Source organism: Nelumbo lutea, chromosome 8 (assembly GCF_056320005.1).
Source record: "Nelumbo lutea isolate HS-2025 chromosome 8, American lotus-T2T, whole genome shotgun sequence".
Lineage (NCBI taxonomy): Eukaryota > Viridiplantae > Streptophyta > Magnoliopsida > Proteales > Nelumbonaceae > Nelumbo > Nelumbo lutea.
The window spans coordinates 5399573-5414574 of record NC_142691.1 but is presented as its reverse complement, the minus strand read 5'-3'; the positions used below and the strand labels follow the sequence as shown (position 1 = coordinate 5414574).

General features: G+C 42.4%; 1 protein-coding gene across 1 annotated transcript; it reads left to right on the top strand.

The window, feature by feature from the left end:
* Positions 1 to 8688: 8688 nt before the first annotated feature.
* On the top strand, positions 8689 to 9734 carry LOC148842339 (bromodomain protein (DUF761)). Its single transcript, XM_088957877.1, has one exon. It carries the CDS (start codon positions 8830 to 8832, stop codon positions 9547 to 9549), a length of 720 nt encoding a protein of 239 aa, XP_088814003.1. The 5' UTR covers positions 8689 to 8829; the 3' UTR covers positions 9550 to 9734.
* Positions 9735 to 15002: the final 5268 nt, after the last annotated feature.

Sequence of the window (15002 nt, the reverse complement as noted above, 5' to 3'; positions counted from 1 at the left end):
TTCTGTAGGGGCCTTGCCAGTTGGGGCCCAGCTTCCTTGCTCCTAGTTCAGGGACTATAACTTTTCTGAGGACAAGGTCTCCTCCCTCTTGATAGTGTCTTTCTTTTTCCCTGGAGTTGTATAGTGGGTCACTCGCTGCTGGTAAGTGACTGCCCTTATTTGTGCTTGTTCTCAGGCTTCTTCCAGTAGGTCTAAGTTTTCTCTGAGGGCTTCATCATTCTCGGCTTTATTGTATGTTTCAACTCGGAGTGTCGACTGGCCGATTTCTGCCAGTATTACTACTTCTGTGCCATAGGTTAAGCCGAAGAGGGTTTCTCTCGTGGTTGTTCGAGGTGTAATTCTGTAAGCCCAAAGTACTCTATTTAATTCGTCATCCCAAAGGCCTTTTTCTTGGTCCAATCTAGTCTTCAATCCATACAATATTGTCCTGTTGGTGACCTCAGCTAGGCCATTGGTTTGAGGATAGCCTACCGAGGTGTACTATTGCCTGATGCCAAGGGAGGCACACCACTCCCAAAATGTGGCGTCATCAAATTGCTTTCGGTTGTTGGTGATTAGCATGTAGGGTAGGCCGAAGCGGCATATGATGTTTTTCCAAAAGAAAATTTGAATGGCTCACGCCATGATGGCGGCCAAGGGCTCAGCTTCCACCCACTTGGTGATGTAGTATACTACAACAACGAGGTACATTCTACCCCCCGTGGCTGGAGGAAAGGAGCCAAGGATGTCCATGCCCCATTTGGCAAAGGGCCATGGGATGCTGAGGGCAGAGAGAGTGGTGGCCGGCTGGTGGCATAAGTTGGCATGGATCACACTTTTACACCAATCTAGCTGCGTCCTTGTGTAGGGTAGGCCAGAAGTAGTCCTGCCTTAGGGCTTTTTGGGCTAGGGCTCTCCGACCGAGGTGGTTACCATAGATGCCTTTGTGAATTTCTTGTAGCACATAGTTTCCCTCCTCCGAACGAAGACATCAAAGGTAACGCAAGGTGAAGGATCTTCAGTATAGCTTCCCTTCTAGCAGGGTATAGCGGGTTGCCTGTCATCTAAGTCGTTTTGCCTTACTTTTGTCTTCGGGAAACCGTCCAGTTGATAGGAAGTTGACGATGGGATCCATCCGTGAAGGTTCCACCTCTATGGAGAGTACTCTGACAGCTCGATGGCCCACTTCATCAGGCAACCCGAGGTCTCGGGCTTGGCAAGGATGGCCTTGAGAGGTTGGTTGGTCAGGACCACTACAACATGGGTCTAGAAACACAACTGGAGTTTCCTTGCCAAAATCGTGAGGGCGAAAGCCAACTTTTCTATCTCAGGGTACCTGGTCTTGGCATCGTAGTGGACCTTGTTGGCATAGTACATTGGCTTCTACACATCATATTCCTTGATGAGGACTGAGCTAATTGCTTCATCCCCGGCTAGGAGATATAGGTACAGGGTTTCCCCTTCGGCCAGCTGGGTAAGGAGGGGAGGCAAGGTGAGGTACGCCTTGAGTTTGTCAAAGGCGCGTTGGCACTCCTCCATCCATTAAAATTCTTGCAACTTCTTGATGGCACGAAAGAAGGGTAGACAGCGGTCAGCTGATTTTGATATGAAGCGATTGAGGGCTACTATTCGACCGGTGAGTTTTTGGGTCTCTTTCACCATCCATGGGGGTTCCATGTCTAGTATGGCCTGTATCTTCTCAGGATTAGCCTCAATGCCTCTCTGAGTGATGATGAAACCTAAGAACTTGCCTGATGTGATGCCGAAGGGACACTTGCTAGGGTTGAGTTTCATGTTATACTTTCGCAAGTTGTCGAAGGTCTCGGCTAGATCCAAGACGTGGATCTCGGATTTCAGGCTTTACACTACCATGTCATCCACATAGGCTTTGATGTTCCTCCCCATCTGTTCTTTGAACACCTTGTTGACAAAGCGCTGGTAGGTGGCCCCAACATTCTTGAGGCCGAAGGGCATCACACGGTAGTTGTACGTGCCATGTTCAGTGATGAATGAGGTATTCTCTTCATCCTTTGTGTGCATCTTTATCTGATTGTATCCGGAGAAGGCATCCATGAAGCTAAGTAGCTCGTACCCTGAAGTGGCATCAATGAGGTGGTCTATCCTCGGCAAAGGAAAACTGTCCTTAGTGCGGGCTCAGTTAAGGTTTGTGAAATCCATTCAGATCTGCCATTTCCCATTAGCTTTTCTTTACCATAACCATATTTGACAACCAGTTAGGGTAGTGTACCTCTTGGATGAAGCCGACATTGAGTAACTTTTCAACTTCCTCCTCTATGGCCTTCTAACGCTCCGGTGCAAAGTTCCTCTTCTTCTGCCAAACTGGCCTAGAGCTCGGGTCCATGCTCAACCTGTGTGTAATGACCAAAGGGTCAATTCAAATAGGCTCTCGAGGGGAAGGTTGGACCCAACACAGACTGTCTTGTCGGGCTTGTCCTCGTCTACGGGGACCGAGACAAGGTCTTCAGCTGGCTGGCCCCGGCTCATTGTCTCCTTCCTGAGGTTGAGCCCTTGTAGTGGTAGAGCTTCTTTATTCTTGCCCTTCAACACTGCCACATAGCACTGGCGGGCGGTGTGCTGGTCCTCATGAACAACTCCGATGCCGTGCTCGAAGGGGAACTTCAAGGTGAGGTGGTAGGAGGAGATGGCTGCCCGGAGTGCATGAAGAGTTGGTCTCCCCATGATAGCATTGTAGGGTGAGCCAATCTTCACGATCAAGAACTCTATCACCCTTGTCACCTGTTGGGGCTCCATCCCTACTGTGACTGGTAAGGAGATCTTGCCCTCTGGTTTGACAATGCTGATGGAGAAGCTAACTAGTGGGGCATCTACTGGTTGGAGGCGCTCTGGAGCTATCTTCATTTTTTCAAAGGCTTTGTAGAAAAGGATGTCGACTGAGGAGCCACTATCAACAAGGATCATTTTGACTATGAAGTTTGCAATGATGGCCGAGACCACCAATGCGTCGTCATGGGGGGCTGTTACCCCCTTCAGGTTCTCATCCATGAAGGAGAGGGGTTCATACTTCTGCTTCTTAGGGGTCAGCCCCTGGATGTTCAGTTGCTTGACGTAGGCTTTGCGAGCCGAGGCCGAGGCTCCACCCGAGGCCGTGCCTCCCACTATGACGTTGATGACGCCTGCTGCTTGTTGGTGATGTTGCTGCTACTGTTGTTGGGATTACCTAAATGATAAAGCACCTTCCCCCTAGTGGGGACGAGGCATCGGCCTTGCCTCCTAGGGGTGTTCGCGGGTTAGGTTGGGTCGGTTTCATGGGATTTTCCCAACCAACCCGACCTAGTCGGGTTACCAAAGGTGGGAACCAAAACCGACCCATTGATAGGCCAAACCGACCTGGTCGGTTTGAGTCGGGTTGGGTCGGTTTCGGTCGGTTTCGGTTTTGCTCCTGTACAAAGCCGAATAAACTCTGAATTAGTTGAGGACTTGAGTTGAGGGGGGCGGACCAACTAAGTTAAGTCAGATAATAGAAGATTTTAAGAGAAGACAAAAGTGGAATTAGAAGACTAGTAGGAAACTAGGAATTCTCATTGTAATTGCCTAATGGGCCTTCTAGTTCTAGTAGGAATTCTAATTGTAATTGCCTAATCTAGGTAAAAAACTAAAAAAGGACACCTAATTATTTGAATTCTAATTGTAATTGCCTAATGTAGATAAAAAACTAAAAAATGACACCTAATTAATTGAATTCTAATTGTAATTGACTAATGGGCCTTCTATTTCTAGTAGAAGTCTAGAAGACTAGTAGGAATTAGGAAACTACTCAAACTAGGAAGTAGGAACTATCAAACTAGTAGAAGAAAGACTAGTTCGGGTCAGGTCGGGTTCGGTTTTCACCTAAGAAAACCGAACCCGACCTGAGATATTGGTTTTTGTATGTGCTCAACCCGAAACCGACCAGTACGAATGAAAACTCGCCCGACTCGGGTTGGGTCGGTCCGGGTTGGTCAGTTTGGTCAGGTTGGGCATTCTTATGAACAGCCCCATCGCCTCCGACGTATTGCTTGAGGTAGCCCCGACGAATGAGGGACTCTATCTCATTTTTGAGATCAGAACAGTCATCGGTGTCGTGGCTAGTAGCTTAGTGGAACTTGCAGTATTTTTTGGGGTTCCCCCAGTCGGGGTTCTTCTTCAAATTTTCAGGCCACTTCATAAATTTTTCCTACCCAATCTGCATCAGAATCTGTGGGTGGGTGGAGTTGAGTGGCGTGTACTGATTGTAAGCCAAGACCGAGGTTGATGGCTTCCTATTGTTGTTGTCGTTGAGCAGCCCAAGTCTTCGTTCTTCCTCTTCTTCTTGGGGGCTATGTCCCGATGCTCTATGCCTCTCTCATGGGCGTCAGTAGCCGAAGCCTCTTCGATGACAATGTATTTTTAGGCCCTTTCTAGGAACTCTAGCTTCATCTTTGGTTGGCTTTTGGCAACGGAGCATTTGAGGGCCGAGCCAGGGAGGAGTTCACTGATGGCGGCACGCATGGAGACCAAGGGGTCGAGGTCACGGACCTCGAGTTCTTTTTTGAAGCGGTTGATGTATGACTGCAAACTCTCTCTTTGCTTCTGCTTGACAGTTATCAGTGAGACAACGCTTTTCTGGGGGCGCCGGCTACTGATGAAGCGGGCAATGAACATGCTGGAAAACTGCTTCCATGAGGTGATGGATTGAGGTGGGAGGCTAGAAAACCATCGTCGAGTAGCTCCCTTGAAGGTCGCTTCGAAAGTTTGGCACGTCAAGGCGTCGGAGCACTCGTACAAGATCATGAGTTCCCTGAAGCTCTCCAGGTGGTCGTTTAGGTCTGTGTTCCCAACATACATCTCCAAGGCGAGAGCCTTGAAATTCCGGGGTAGAGGCTCGTTGATGATATCAGGGGAGAAGGCATCCATTCTCCTTGGCAGTTGCTTTTTTCGGCCAAGGTGTCAGTCGACCTTCCTTAGCCTATTGGAGCTTGGCTTTGATAGCTTCGAGCTCAGCTAGGAGTTCGGCGAACATGGGGTCGGGCACGACCTGTGCGCCATCCCGGTCTTCATGAACACAGTGGTTCTTGGCATGGACTCCGAAGTGCTCAAAGTTGAGACCGCGTGCTTCGTGCTTAGCGCGTTGGTCGTTCAGGACATCTCGGAGGTGCGAGACGTGAGGGGAAGAGGCTCAACGCCGACCCTCGACCCTGGAATGGGCGTTGGGGCGATAATGGCATCCGCCTTCGCCCCTCGGATTGGCCCTTTGGCGTCGGTGATTCTGCTCAGAGGGCTGATGACTATCCTCCAATCGTTTTGGCTCTTCCTTCCTTCAGTTGGGAGGTATGGAGTTGTCCTCCCTTTGGTTGGGAGGTTTGGTGGTTTGGGAGTGCGGGTCAGTTGGACGACTACTACCAGACTCAGAGGGCTCGGTCCGCTGTGCATGCCCGAGGCTGGGGACCGATTGGCTGGTGGACCCATGCCGGCCCGGCTGTGTTGACTCCTCGACAGGGCGGCCACCCTGGGGGCAGCCTCATGCCTGGGGTTAGTTCTACCCGACTTGCTGTGTCAAGTATTCCAGGCGGTTGAGCACGGCCTGGAACTGTTCATTGGTGACAAGGTTTTGTGTATTTCTCGTTCTTCGTACCATGTTGGTTGGTTGGATCTTGAGGACTTGTTATCTCGTTAAAGTTCTTTTAGGGAACGTCCTGGCGATGTTTTCCACAGACGACGCCAATTGTTGATGCTCAGGATGGTCGAGGACAACAAAGTAATTTCGCCCCTAGACTCCGAAGGCTTCGAGGGTTTGAAGAGCTTGTCGCCGAGGTTGAGGTTTGCAAGCCAAGGTGGAGAGGGCTCCGAATACTGTAGAAGCCGAAGGCAGGTGGCCGAGGTGCTGCAAGGCAGAATACATCAGAAGCCCCAGGTGAGAACCCGAGCCAGAGTGTCCGACGGTCAAATTAGAATGGGGTATGAAGAAGGGAATTAGAATATAGCTTTTGAGATCAATTCCAAACCCAAATGCCCATTGTATTCAATCCTCCTCTTACCTGGAGGAGGCACCTCTGTTTATACTTGAGCTGCCTGGAGGCGGGTGGAGATGAACGCTTGATATAAGTGTCGTACGAGGGCAGCCAGAGATCATTACAGGAATGCGTGGGCGCTCCGCGATTGACTCCGTACGAGGAGAGCAGAATAACTCCTGCTATAGCGAATTTTATTCCCAAGTCTGGCGCTCGTGGACTATGACTCCCAACGTCGAATGGATTGGGTTGGGTCACCCCACATCAGGACCATTGCTGATTGCTGTTCTATAGGTGTTTTTTAATGTGACATAAAATTAGTAACAATAGTAAAAAAATGAAAAATATAAAAAAGGCGTTTATTTCATACCACACCACTTCTGATTTTCAAGGTGTTGCTGGAGAAAACGCTTTTTAATAACATCAGGTCTGAAAATTTTGTGGCATTTATCAAAATTTATGGATAGGTTTGATTCGTCAAAACTCTTTCCATATCATATTAAAATTTCCCATTGAAAAAAAAAAAAAACTTATCGGCTACATAATGACAAACACTTAACGACTTGTTACCAAACACTATCCTAATCAAATCTTGATTTCGCTTTCTCTTTTCAAATCAGATTAAAGGGCGTTTTAATCGTTAAACAAATCTTTCAAAAATTCAGATTCTCCTTACCCAATGGCCCTGGGCGTGGCCGAGTGGTCGGTGACCACGTGATTATGTGGAGTAGAGCGTAGAAATCTTGGGGTGGACTTCACCTCTGAGACACTCAAGGCTACATCTGGAACCGTCCATAAGCATGTGGTTTGATTTGATTAGATGAATTGAAATCTTATGGAATTTGAATCTGAATGGTTCATTTCTATAATCTGTTTGGTTCAGATAAGAATGGAAATGAAAATTAGGCCATCCCTCAAATAGGGGATTCCTATAGATCAGGAAGGTTGGGGTTCAGGGATCCCTATAAATTTAACCTAGCCTTGCTGGCAAAGCAGACTTGGAGGTTATGTGTGGAAGTAGATAATCTGTGGGGTTAAAATCATGAAAGCCAAATATTTAAAAGAAAAAAAATTTTTGATTGATAGTATTGCCTATGAGAGGATCTTGGGGTTGGCAAAGTTTGATTGATAGTATTACCTAGAGAAAGGAGCTTGTTGGGCAGTAAATATTGAAACGAAAGTAAGGATTTGGGATGGTCATTGGTTAACATATGTAGAATCCTTTAAAATTATGGGGCGTTGAACACAAGAGTGATTGAAAACAACTTTGGGGAGGAAATCGCAAAAAATAAAGCATAAATCTAGTTAGGGGAGAGTGGGAGGATAAGTTAAATGGTGTTTATACAGGGTACCATGCCCTAGCATCACTCAACAGGGTCCCAACTGGGTTGAAATTTAGAAAACAAAAATTAACCCAAAAATCAAGAACTTTATATTGGAAATACTCTCAAAATGCCCTAATTGTGAAGGGAAATCTCTATAATAGGAAGCTCTTAAATGACAGCCTTTGCCCTAACCAACATCCTGAAACTGTAATGCATTGCCTTTTTGAATATGATCACACAAAAGTTGTCTAATTTGGATCTCACCTAAGTTTCATGGGGAAGTGAGTTGGAACAAATTCAACTTTTAATACTTGATTTCAAATTTTGGTTGAGTTTTGTTTTATAGACACAGAGAAAAGAGGACTTAATGGCTTTTTCTTTTTTGCTTTTATGGAATATTTAGAAATCTAGAAATAAGAAAATTTTTGAGAATGTCTACCCATCCCCTAGAGTCACTCTTGCAACTTCTTACAGGATGTGGAGGGAGAGAGTGATAATTAATTTCCCAAGCAGGATCACCAGATTCTTCACTTCAACATCCAAACTCAAATGAGGGAATTTCATATTTTTGGAAAGCGTCAGAGATGCAGGGAAGCTTAAATTAAACGTGGATGGGAGTTTTGAGGGTCCTGGAAGGTCAGGTTTTAGAGCAGTTCTAAGGAATGAAAATGGTGCTATCATAGCTGTAGTTTTTGGCAAGTCTACAGCAACTTCCCCCATGCAGGTAGAAGCAATGGCAATTCTCAAGGCACCTGGAGATTTTGAATAGGTACAAAGAGGAAGTAATCGAAGTGGAATCTGACTGTCAAATTTTGGTGCAGGCGCTTAAAATAGGAAACTTGAATTTAATTTCGGATGTAAACTTTGTTTGTTTAGATATAAAATCATTGACCGATGATTTAGCAATTTCTTTGGTTATGTTAATAGGTCTTGTAATGCTACAGCACACTTGCTTGCAAAAAAGGGCCTACAAGAGTCTGGATTGTTTATTCTTGATATGCCTGAATGGATACAAAATCTGGCCAACCAAGACTTAATTAAACCTTAATCTCTCTTGGTTTTTTGTGTATATTGTGACTTTTATTTAATGAATTATTTATTAGTTTTCTATCAAAAAAAAAATGGAAGAATGCTATTAAGAAGAAATGAGAATGGGATTCCGATTCCGCCCAACCAAACAGTTGGAATCGGAAAAGCCTATTTCAATTCCGATTCTATATCCCTATTCACGCGACCCAAACGGGGCCTCACATACTTCCATTTTTACGGTCTCTTCACCCTTCTACGGAAAACCACGTGTCTCTCCAGTGGGATAAATGCAGAAAAATTAAAAAATATAACAGTAAACTTCCCCTCCATGATAAATACCCGCTCTCCGTCTCACTCTCTTGGGCCACACCACACAGTTTCCTGTTCTTCTTCCTCATCTTCAACTTCAACTTCTCTGAAGAGGGGAAGAGTCTGGAACTCTGAATTTCCACCACAGAAGGTTAGACGGAGAGCAATCGACGGCAGCCATGCTCGAAGAATCGGTTCCTTCGATCTGGGCTTCCATGTACAGCTGGTTCACCCCAACTGTCCTCTTCCTCCTCCTCAACCTCATGATCGGTACGATTGCCGTCACCTCAAGTTTGGGAAGCCACAAGCATGATCACAACAAAGACGAGAGACACGGACACCATCCCCAACTCGCTCGAGCTCCGTCAGTCCTACAAAGGCTTAAATCCATCAATCTCTACCGCTACAGATCGGAGGAATTTAACGCATTCCCCACCATCACCACGGCGTATCAACCACCTGAGACGGAAGTCGTACAGAAAATAGAGCCGACGGAACAACATCAACAGGTACAAGAAGAAGAAGAAGAAGAAAAAGTAGGAAGAGCCGTACATCATAACCCAGATCAAGTTCATGACCACCATGTCAGCCGAAGCAAATCCGACACGAAACCGTCGTCGGGTGACATTCCGGTAAAGCTGCCGCAGAAGATGAAGAAGTCTGCAACTACTAAATCGGCCTTTAGGCATTTCGAAGAAGAAGACATCGTGGAACACCGCCGACCGTTTACGGTGAGGGAGAGTAAGAGCAAAGCCAGTGATTTGCAGTCGGTTGGAGTTGACGAAGAGGTCGATGCAAAGGCCGATGACTTCATCAACAGGTTTAAGCAGCAATTGAAGCTGCAGAGGCTCGATTCCATTATGAGGTACAAGGAGATGCTCAGCAGGGGTGCAAAATAATTAAGTTTTTCTTATAATTAAAGGTATTTTAGAGTCTGTACTAGAGTAGATCTATTACTGTTGTTGGAAACCAAATAAGTTTTTCATTTTTCTTTATTTTTTCCTCGTTTCCATTCTTTTTTCATTTCTATGGTCTGTATAAAGGCTTGTTAGTTTGAGAAAAATCTCTGGGTATTTATATTTTAGACTTCTGAGTTATGAGTAGTGGATTACATTCATGGCGACTGCGAGAGGAGAGAGGAAGAAGAAGAGAAAAGGCAGAACAGAAGTAAAGCAGAAAAAGAGGTAAAGTTGCATGTGCGTCAGAGTCGATTTCCAATAGCATCTCCACTTGCTTTTCCGGATATTCGGTGGCAACAAATGCAAATTAATTGAATATATACGTCACGTTTGTCCTGTACATAGAAGATGATTATTATTGGTTGTAGATGGAGAGAATTGCATGTGCTGGAATTTATCTACGAGATTAAAGAATTCTGATTCCTTTTTATTTAATATATACATTTAATTAAGAAGAGACTAGACTCTTATTTATTAGAGAGAGAGAGAGAGAGAGACGACTTTGGATTGAAGACTGTAGACGGCATATGGGCATGTGCATAAAGCCTGCTCGTGGGATTAACCATGTCGGCATATCTCATACTCTCATTCCTCTGCAAATGGAAATGGGTCTCCAGTGTGTATTAGTATTATCACTCTCTGGGACGAGATGGAATTGAGTGTGGGAAGCAAGTTATAGTGGTGGGACCCATTGATTGGTATGTGGGTCATATGTGCTATGGGTCATGGGTTGGGCCATTACAGCCCTGGGCCTGTGATGGACTGATGGGATAACACTAAATACATATAGAATGACCCGGTTTGGTGCATCTTTTCAGACGGGTTGTTGGTTTTTTTAGGAAGCTAGAAATGGAGTTTTTTGTTTTTTTTTTGTCTATTTTCAACCAAATGGTCTTTGGGTTGCCAAAGTTGTTTTGTAAAAGCTTGTAAAATCTTCTGAAAGATATAGTTCAAAAAAGATTTGCCAAACAGCATCTATAATTTTCACTCTGGGTTGATTAATTGGTACAGTGAGTTTGGGGCACATTAGTGAGTTCAGCAGTTCAGGTAATATATAAAATATTGGGTGCTGTTTGGGCACATTAATAAAAGAGACCAATTGTCAGAATTAATTTGGATTCCACCTTTAAGAAATAAGGAAATGCTGCAAGTGGGTGTAGAGTGTAGTGTATCTATCGCTAGAGATCTATAGGGAAGATCAATATCATTAGAAAAGCTACGGTTGTGTTGCCTTAGGATTTGTGCTTCTCAAGCCCCAAAGCACAAAGTTCAAATTCTAGGGTTTTTTTTTTTTTGTTGGCTTTTAACTCTCAGGAAATGGTCTTTTAATTTGATCCAACATTGTTCTTCAGGCTCAATTTGGAAGAAGTACAAATACATATATATTTTTACTTTACATATTTGTGTTTGTACTCCTTCGAAACTAAGCCTCAGAGCTCAAAATCAAAATCTTATCCAAATGAAGCCAGAATTTGTGGTTGAAGCTCCCTTCTTTTTGATCTAAAAGATGGAAGTATATCATTAACTACCAGAAAACTTACAACTTTCCCATCGAGGAGTATCAGTCATATCATCTAGCAAAAGATTCATAATATTTACAGGAGGATTATTTAGATATTTACTACGGCAGTTTAGATTGAGAGCCATATTGATATAGCTCAACTGTCAGCACATCTATTAGCCTCTCTGTAACAGTGACAGAGGGTGACAATTGGGCATTGGCTAAGGAGCTGCATATTGTTTTTGAAGATGACTTCTGTTCTCCAATTAGGTGATTCAATAATGAGAGGGAAAAGACCAATGTTGTTAAGGTATCCTCCACACCATCGACCCCTATAATCTCTGAAGAACCAGCAGATGAAGCCATTCCTGAATGATGTTTTGATGCCCCATCTGTGTTAAGCTCAAATGTGTGTTCTGGCGGAGTTGTCCAAGTAATGCATTTCCAGAACCTGATACCACTTTGAACAGATGGATTAGCAGCCATATTTACATATCAGTAGCATTTTTTTTCTGACCACAAGGATTTGATTGATATTTCTTTGTTCTAAAAAATTATACCATTCCTAGATTTCCAAATAACCCACAAGGTAGGACACAATAATGATAACATTTATTTCTCAAGCTGGTTCTGTAATCTCTGAATCCAGTATTTAAATTTCTGAGGGACAGATAAAGCTATTGGAAAGTAGGTCTAGATATCTCTGGTTTTTGGGCAATTAAAGAACATGTGGATGATGTCTTCGTTTGGACTTTGACAATGAGAGCATTTCCGTTCAGGTATTATATTCCTATGGTGAAGAATTGTTCCAGTAGGAAGTTTACCTATAACTCACATCAATATCCATACGAAGTGTTTTATCCTATGGGAGCATGGAAATTTCCAACTGTGTGGTCTCCATGCTTGTGTTTAAATAAAACTTGATAGGCTGACTTAACTGTGACACTTCCATCCTTACTATTGCTCCATTTCCAGATATCTTCCTCATCCTGACAGTGGGTAATTGGAATAGCAAAAATCTTGTTCACTACAGATTGAGGAAGAAGAGAGATTGAACATCAGTTAGATTCCAATTCATATTGGAAATACAGTCCGCCACTAAAATGGGGTTAGAACTACTAAAGGGTCCCTGAAGTCTAAAGTTTATAAGAGGAATTGTAGAAACCCATGGATCATTCCAGAAATTTGTTGGTCGGCCATTTGCAATCCTCTTTCGGATTCCTAACTTGAGTAGATTTATGCCCTTAACCATGCTTTTTCATCCCTGAGGGGGCGCTCTTTTTCAGATTTTGAGAGGGGAAAGTCGGTCAATGAGATTTTGATTTTCATTGACCAAGAAAACCATATTCTTTTTTCAGATTTATGTGGGGACCAGAGAAAGTTTATTTTTCTGGGTATCACTTACCCGGATAAGTGATACCCTTCTCCTAGGTGGATAAATAACTTTTTCACCTGGAGGAAATTGTCAACACTTGAATGGGACAAAAATACCCCTTTTAATAATGGATTTTTATGGCCAAAATGGTCATTGCCTTATTTACTTGGGAAATAAAAGAATATGGATAAATGTGCTTACACGAATAAGTCTTTCCTAAAAAATATTTATCTAAGTACATTTACCTGAATAAATAATTTACAGAAAAGCAAACAGAGACTAAGAATCACCCAATAATGCCGTGAGATCAAAGAAGTCTCTCCCTTGACTATATTTTGCAAAGTGAATTTCAGAACATAAGTTTTTATTATTTTTTAAATTCCAGGCCCTTGATTGACTAATCCTGTATCTTTCCGCCCTAAACCCCCGATTTTAACTGGTTTTATCACCGTCTTCCACTCTAGATGATGTTTACTAATTTTTCCATTTGACCCCATAAAAAATTTATTTTCATTGCATCAATTTGTTCTGCAACCTCATTTGGAATTTTAAAATTTTGAAATGAACAGATAGGAAGGGTTTCAATAACACACCTTATTAAAATTTTAAAATTTCTTTTCATGCTTTTTGATTCGTCCCTCCAGTACAGGCATGCCTAAATATTTATCTATCTTTGACGTAAGAGGAATACCCGACTGGGTAGAGGGATCTCTTTTCAGATTTCTTGGCACTATCATTAAAGATTTATTTAAATTAATGGTTTCACCACTTTGAGCACAGAAGCTACTAATCATATGTAATACTCTATTATTTATATATATTATTATATTATTTTTATTATTTAATATAAATAATATTTAATATATATATATATATATATATATAATCAGGGTCAGAATGGGGTGGGGACCTCAATCCCTATCCCCAACCCCGACCCTGATTTAGGATTCTATTAATCCCTGTCCTTGATCCCAATTTCGATTAGGGATTCCTATTAATCCCCATCCTGCCAAAACAATCTCCATAGGATTGGGGAAGTCGGATCCCCGTTGGGGGTGAGGTAAATTGCCATTCCTATTGCAAAGGCTTATGGGTTGAAATTGAGTAGTTCCTTGTTTTGGGATTAAGACTATCGGAAAAGTACAAACTGGTTAATGCATATTTCTGAATTCCATTGCAGACCTATAAACATTCAAATTATCCAAAACCCCCCACTCTATATGCCAATGCCTACTCATGAATTAGCATCAATTCCAAGTTGACACATATCCAAATTATACTTTGGGCCTAAAAATTCTGACCCCTGGCTGAACTGTCATTCTCTGGAATTTCTCATTTTTTCTCAAAAATTTCTAAAACGGTGTGAGTGACAGTGGGTCCCGAAGTCTCCCAATGTTTTATAAAGATTAAAGAATTCTTCTGTAAGATTACCTTCAGGGCCTGGGAATTTTTGGGAAGATTCAAGTCTAATTTCCTCAGCAGTAATATCTTCAATTGGCAACTGGTTTCACAATTGGGCATAAATCCGGCCGACATATGTACTTGAGTTGCAGGCTCAGTGTAAAGAAATTTAAGGTGGTCCAAAAACAATTTTTTTTTTTTTTAATTTCCTGAGGCTTATGTGTCCACTGATTTTGATTATCTTTTATAGCCATGACTTTATTTGATTGTCTTCTTCTAAGTGGAAAAATCTAGTGTTCAGTTCACCCTCCTTAAGCCACCACTGAATCCTGGATTTCTGTTTCCAAAATAAAATACTTCTTGTCTTAATATTAAAGAAAGATCTGCATAATTTTTCTGAGAAATATAGAATCTTTGGTCTCTAAATATTTTTGTATGCCATTCAGCCTGTATAAAAGTCTTCTTTTTCATTTGAAATAAATTTTTAAAAATATTTTTATACTCTTATTTCAGACTTTGGTTAAATCAGCCACGAGAGGTAGATACGTCCGTTTGTATTTAGAGAGGTAGATATAAATCAGCCTTTAAAACCATAAGGCTGTGTTAGTTTGAAGGAAAAAATAGGGAATGAAAGTAAAATGTAAGAAAACCTTTACAAAACTTGTATAGATTTTCTTATATTTCTCTTTCTTTACTTATTTTTTCATTCAATCCAAACATAGCCTAAGGGTTATGATCGATCGATAGTTAGTGGTATGAAAAGCTTTTTACGAAAAATTTGTTTTGAATGCGGGAGAGTTGGCCACACAAAAAGTGCTTGTCCATATATTATTATCAATGCGTAGTTTATTCACCTGTGAACATTAGGTGAACATTAGGCTTAGGCTTAGTTTGAAAGGAGTACAAATACAAATACATACATACAATGCACATGTATACAAAATAATACAAAATATACTCTATGAATTTGTATTTACACTCCTTCCAAACAGAGCCTTAACAAGCACGATTGTCATGAAGTTTAGAGAAAAAAACCCTTGAAAGAATAAATTTCAGGCCAAAGCTCCATTCCAAATATTTAAACAAAATAGACATGTGTCAAATTCTAATTAGTGG

Coding starts and splice junctions, on each gene's coding strand:
- LOC148842339 (XM_088957877.1), top strand. CDS start 8,830: ATGCTCGAAGAATCGGTTCCTTCGATCTGGGCTTCCATGTACAGCTGG.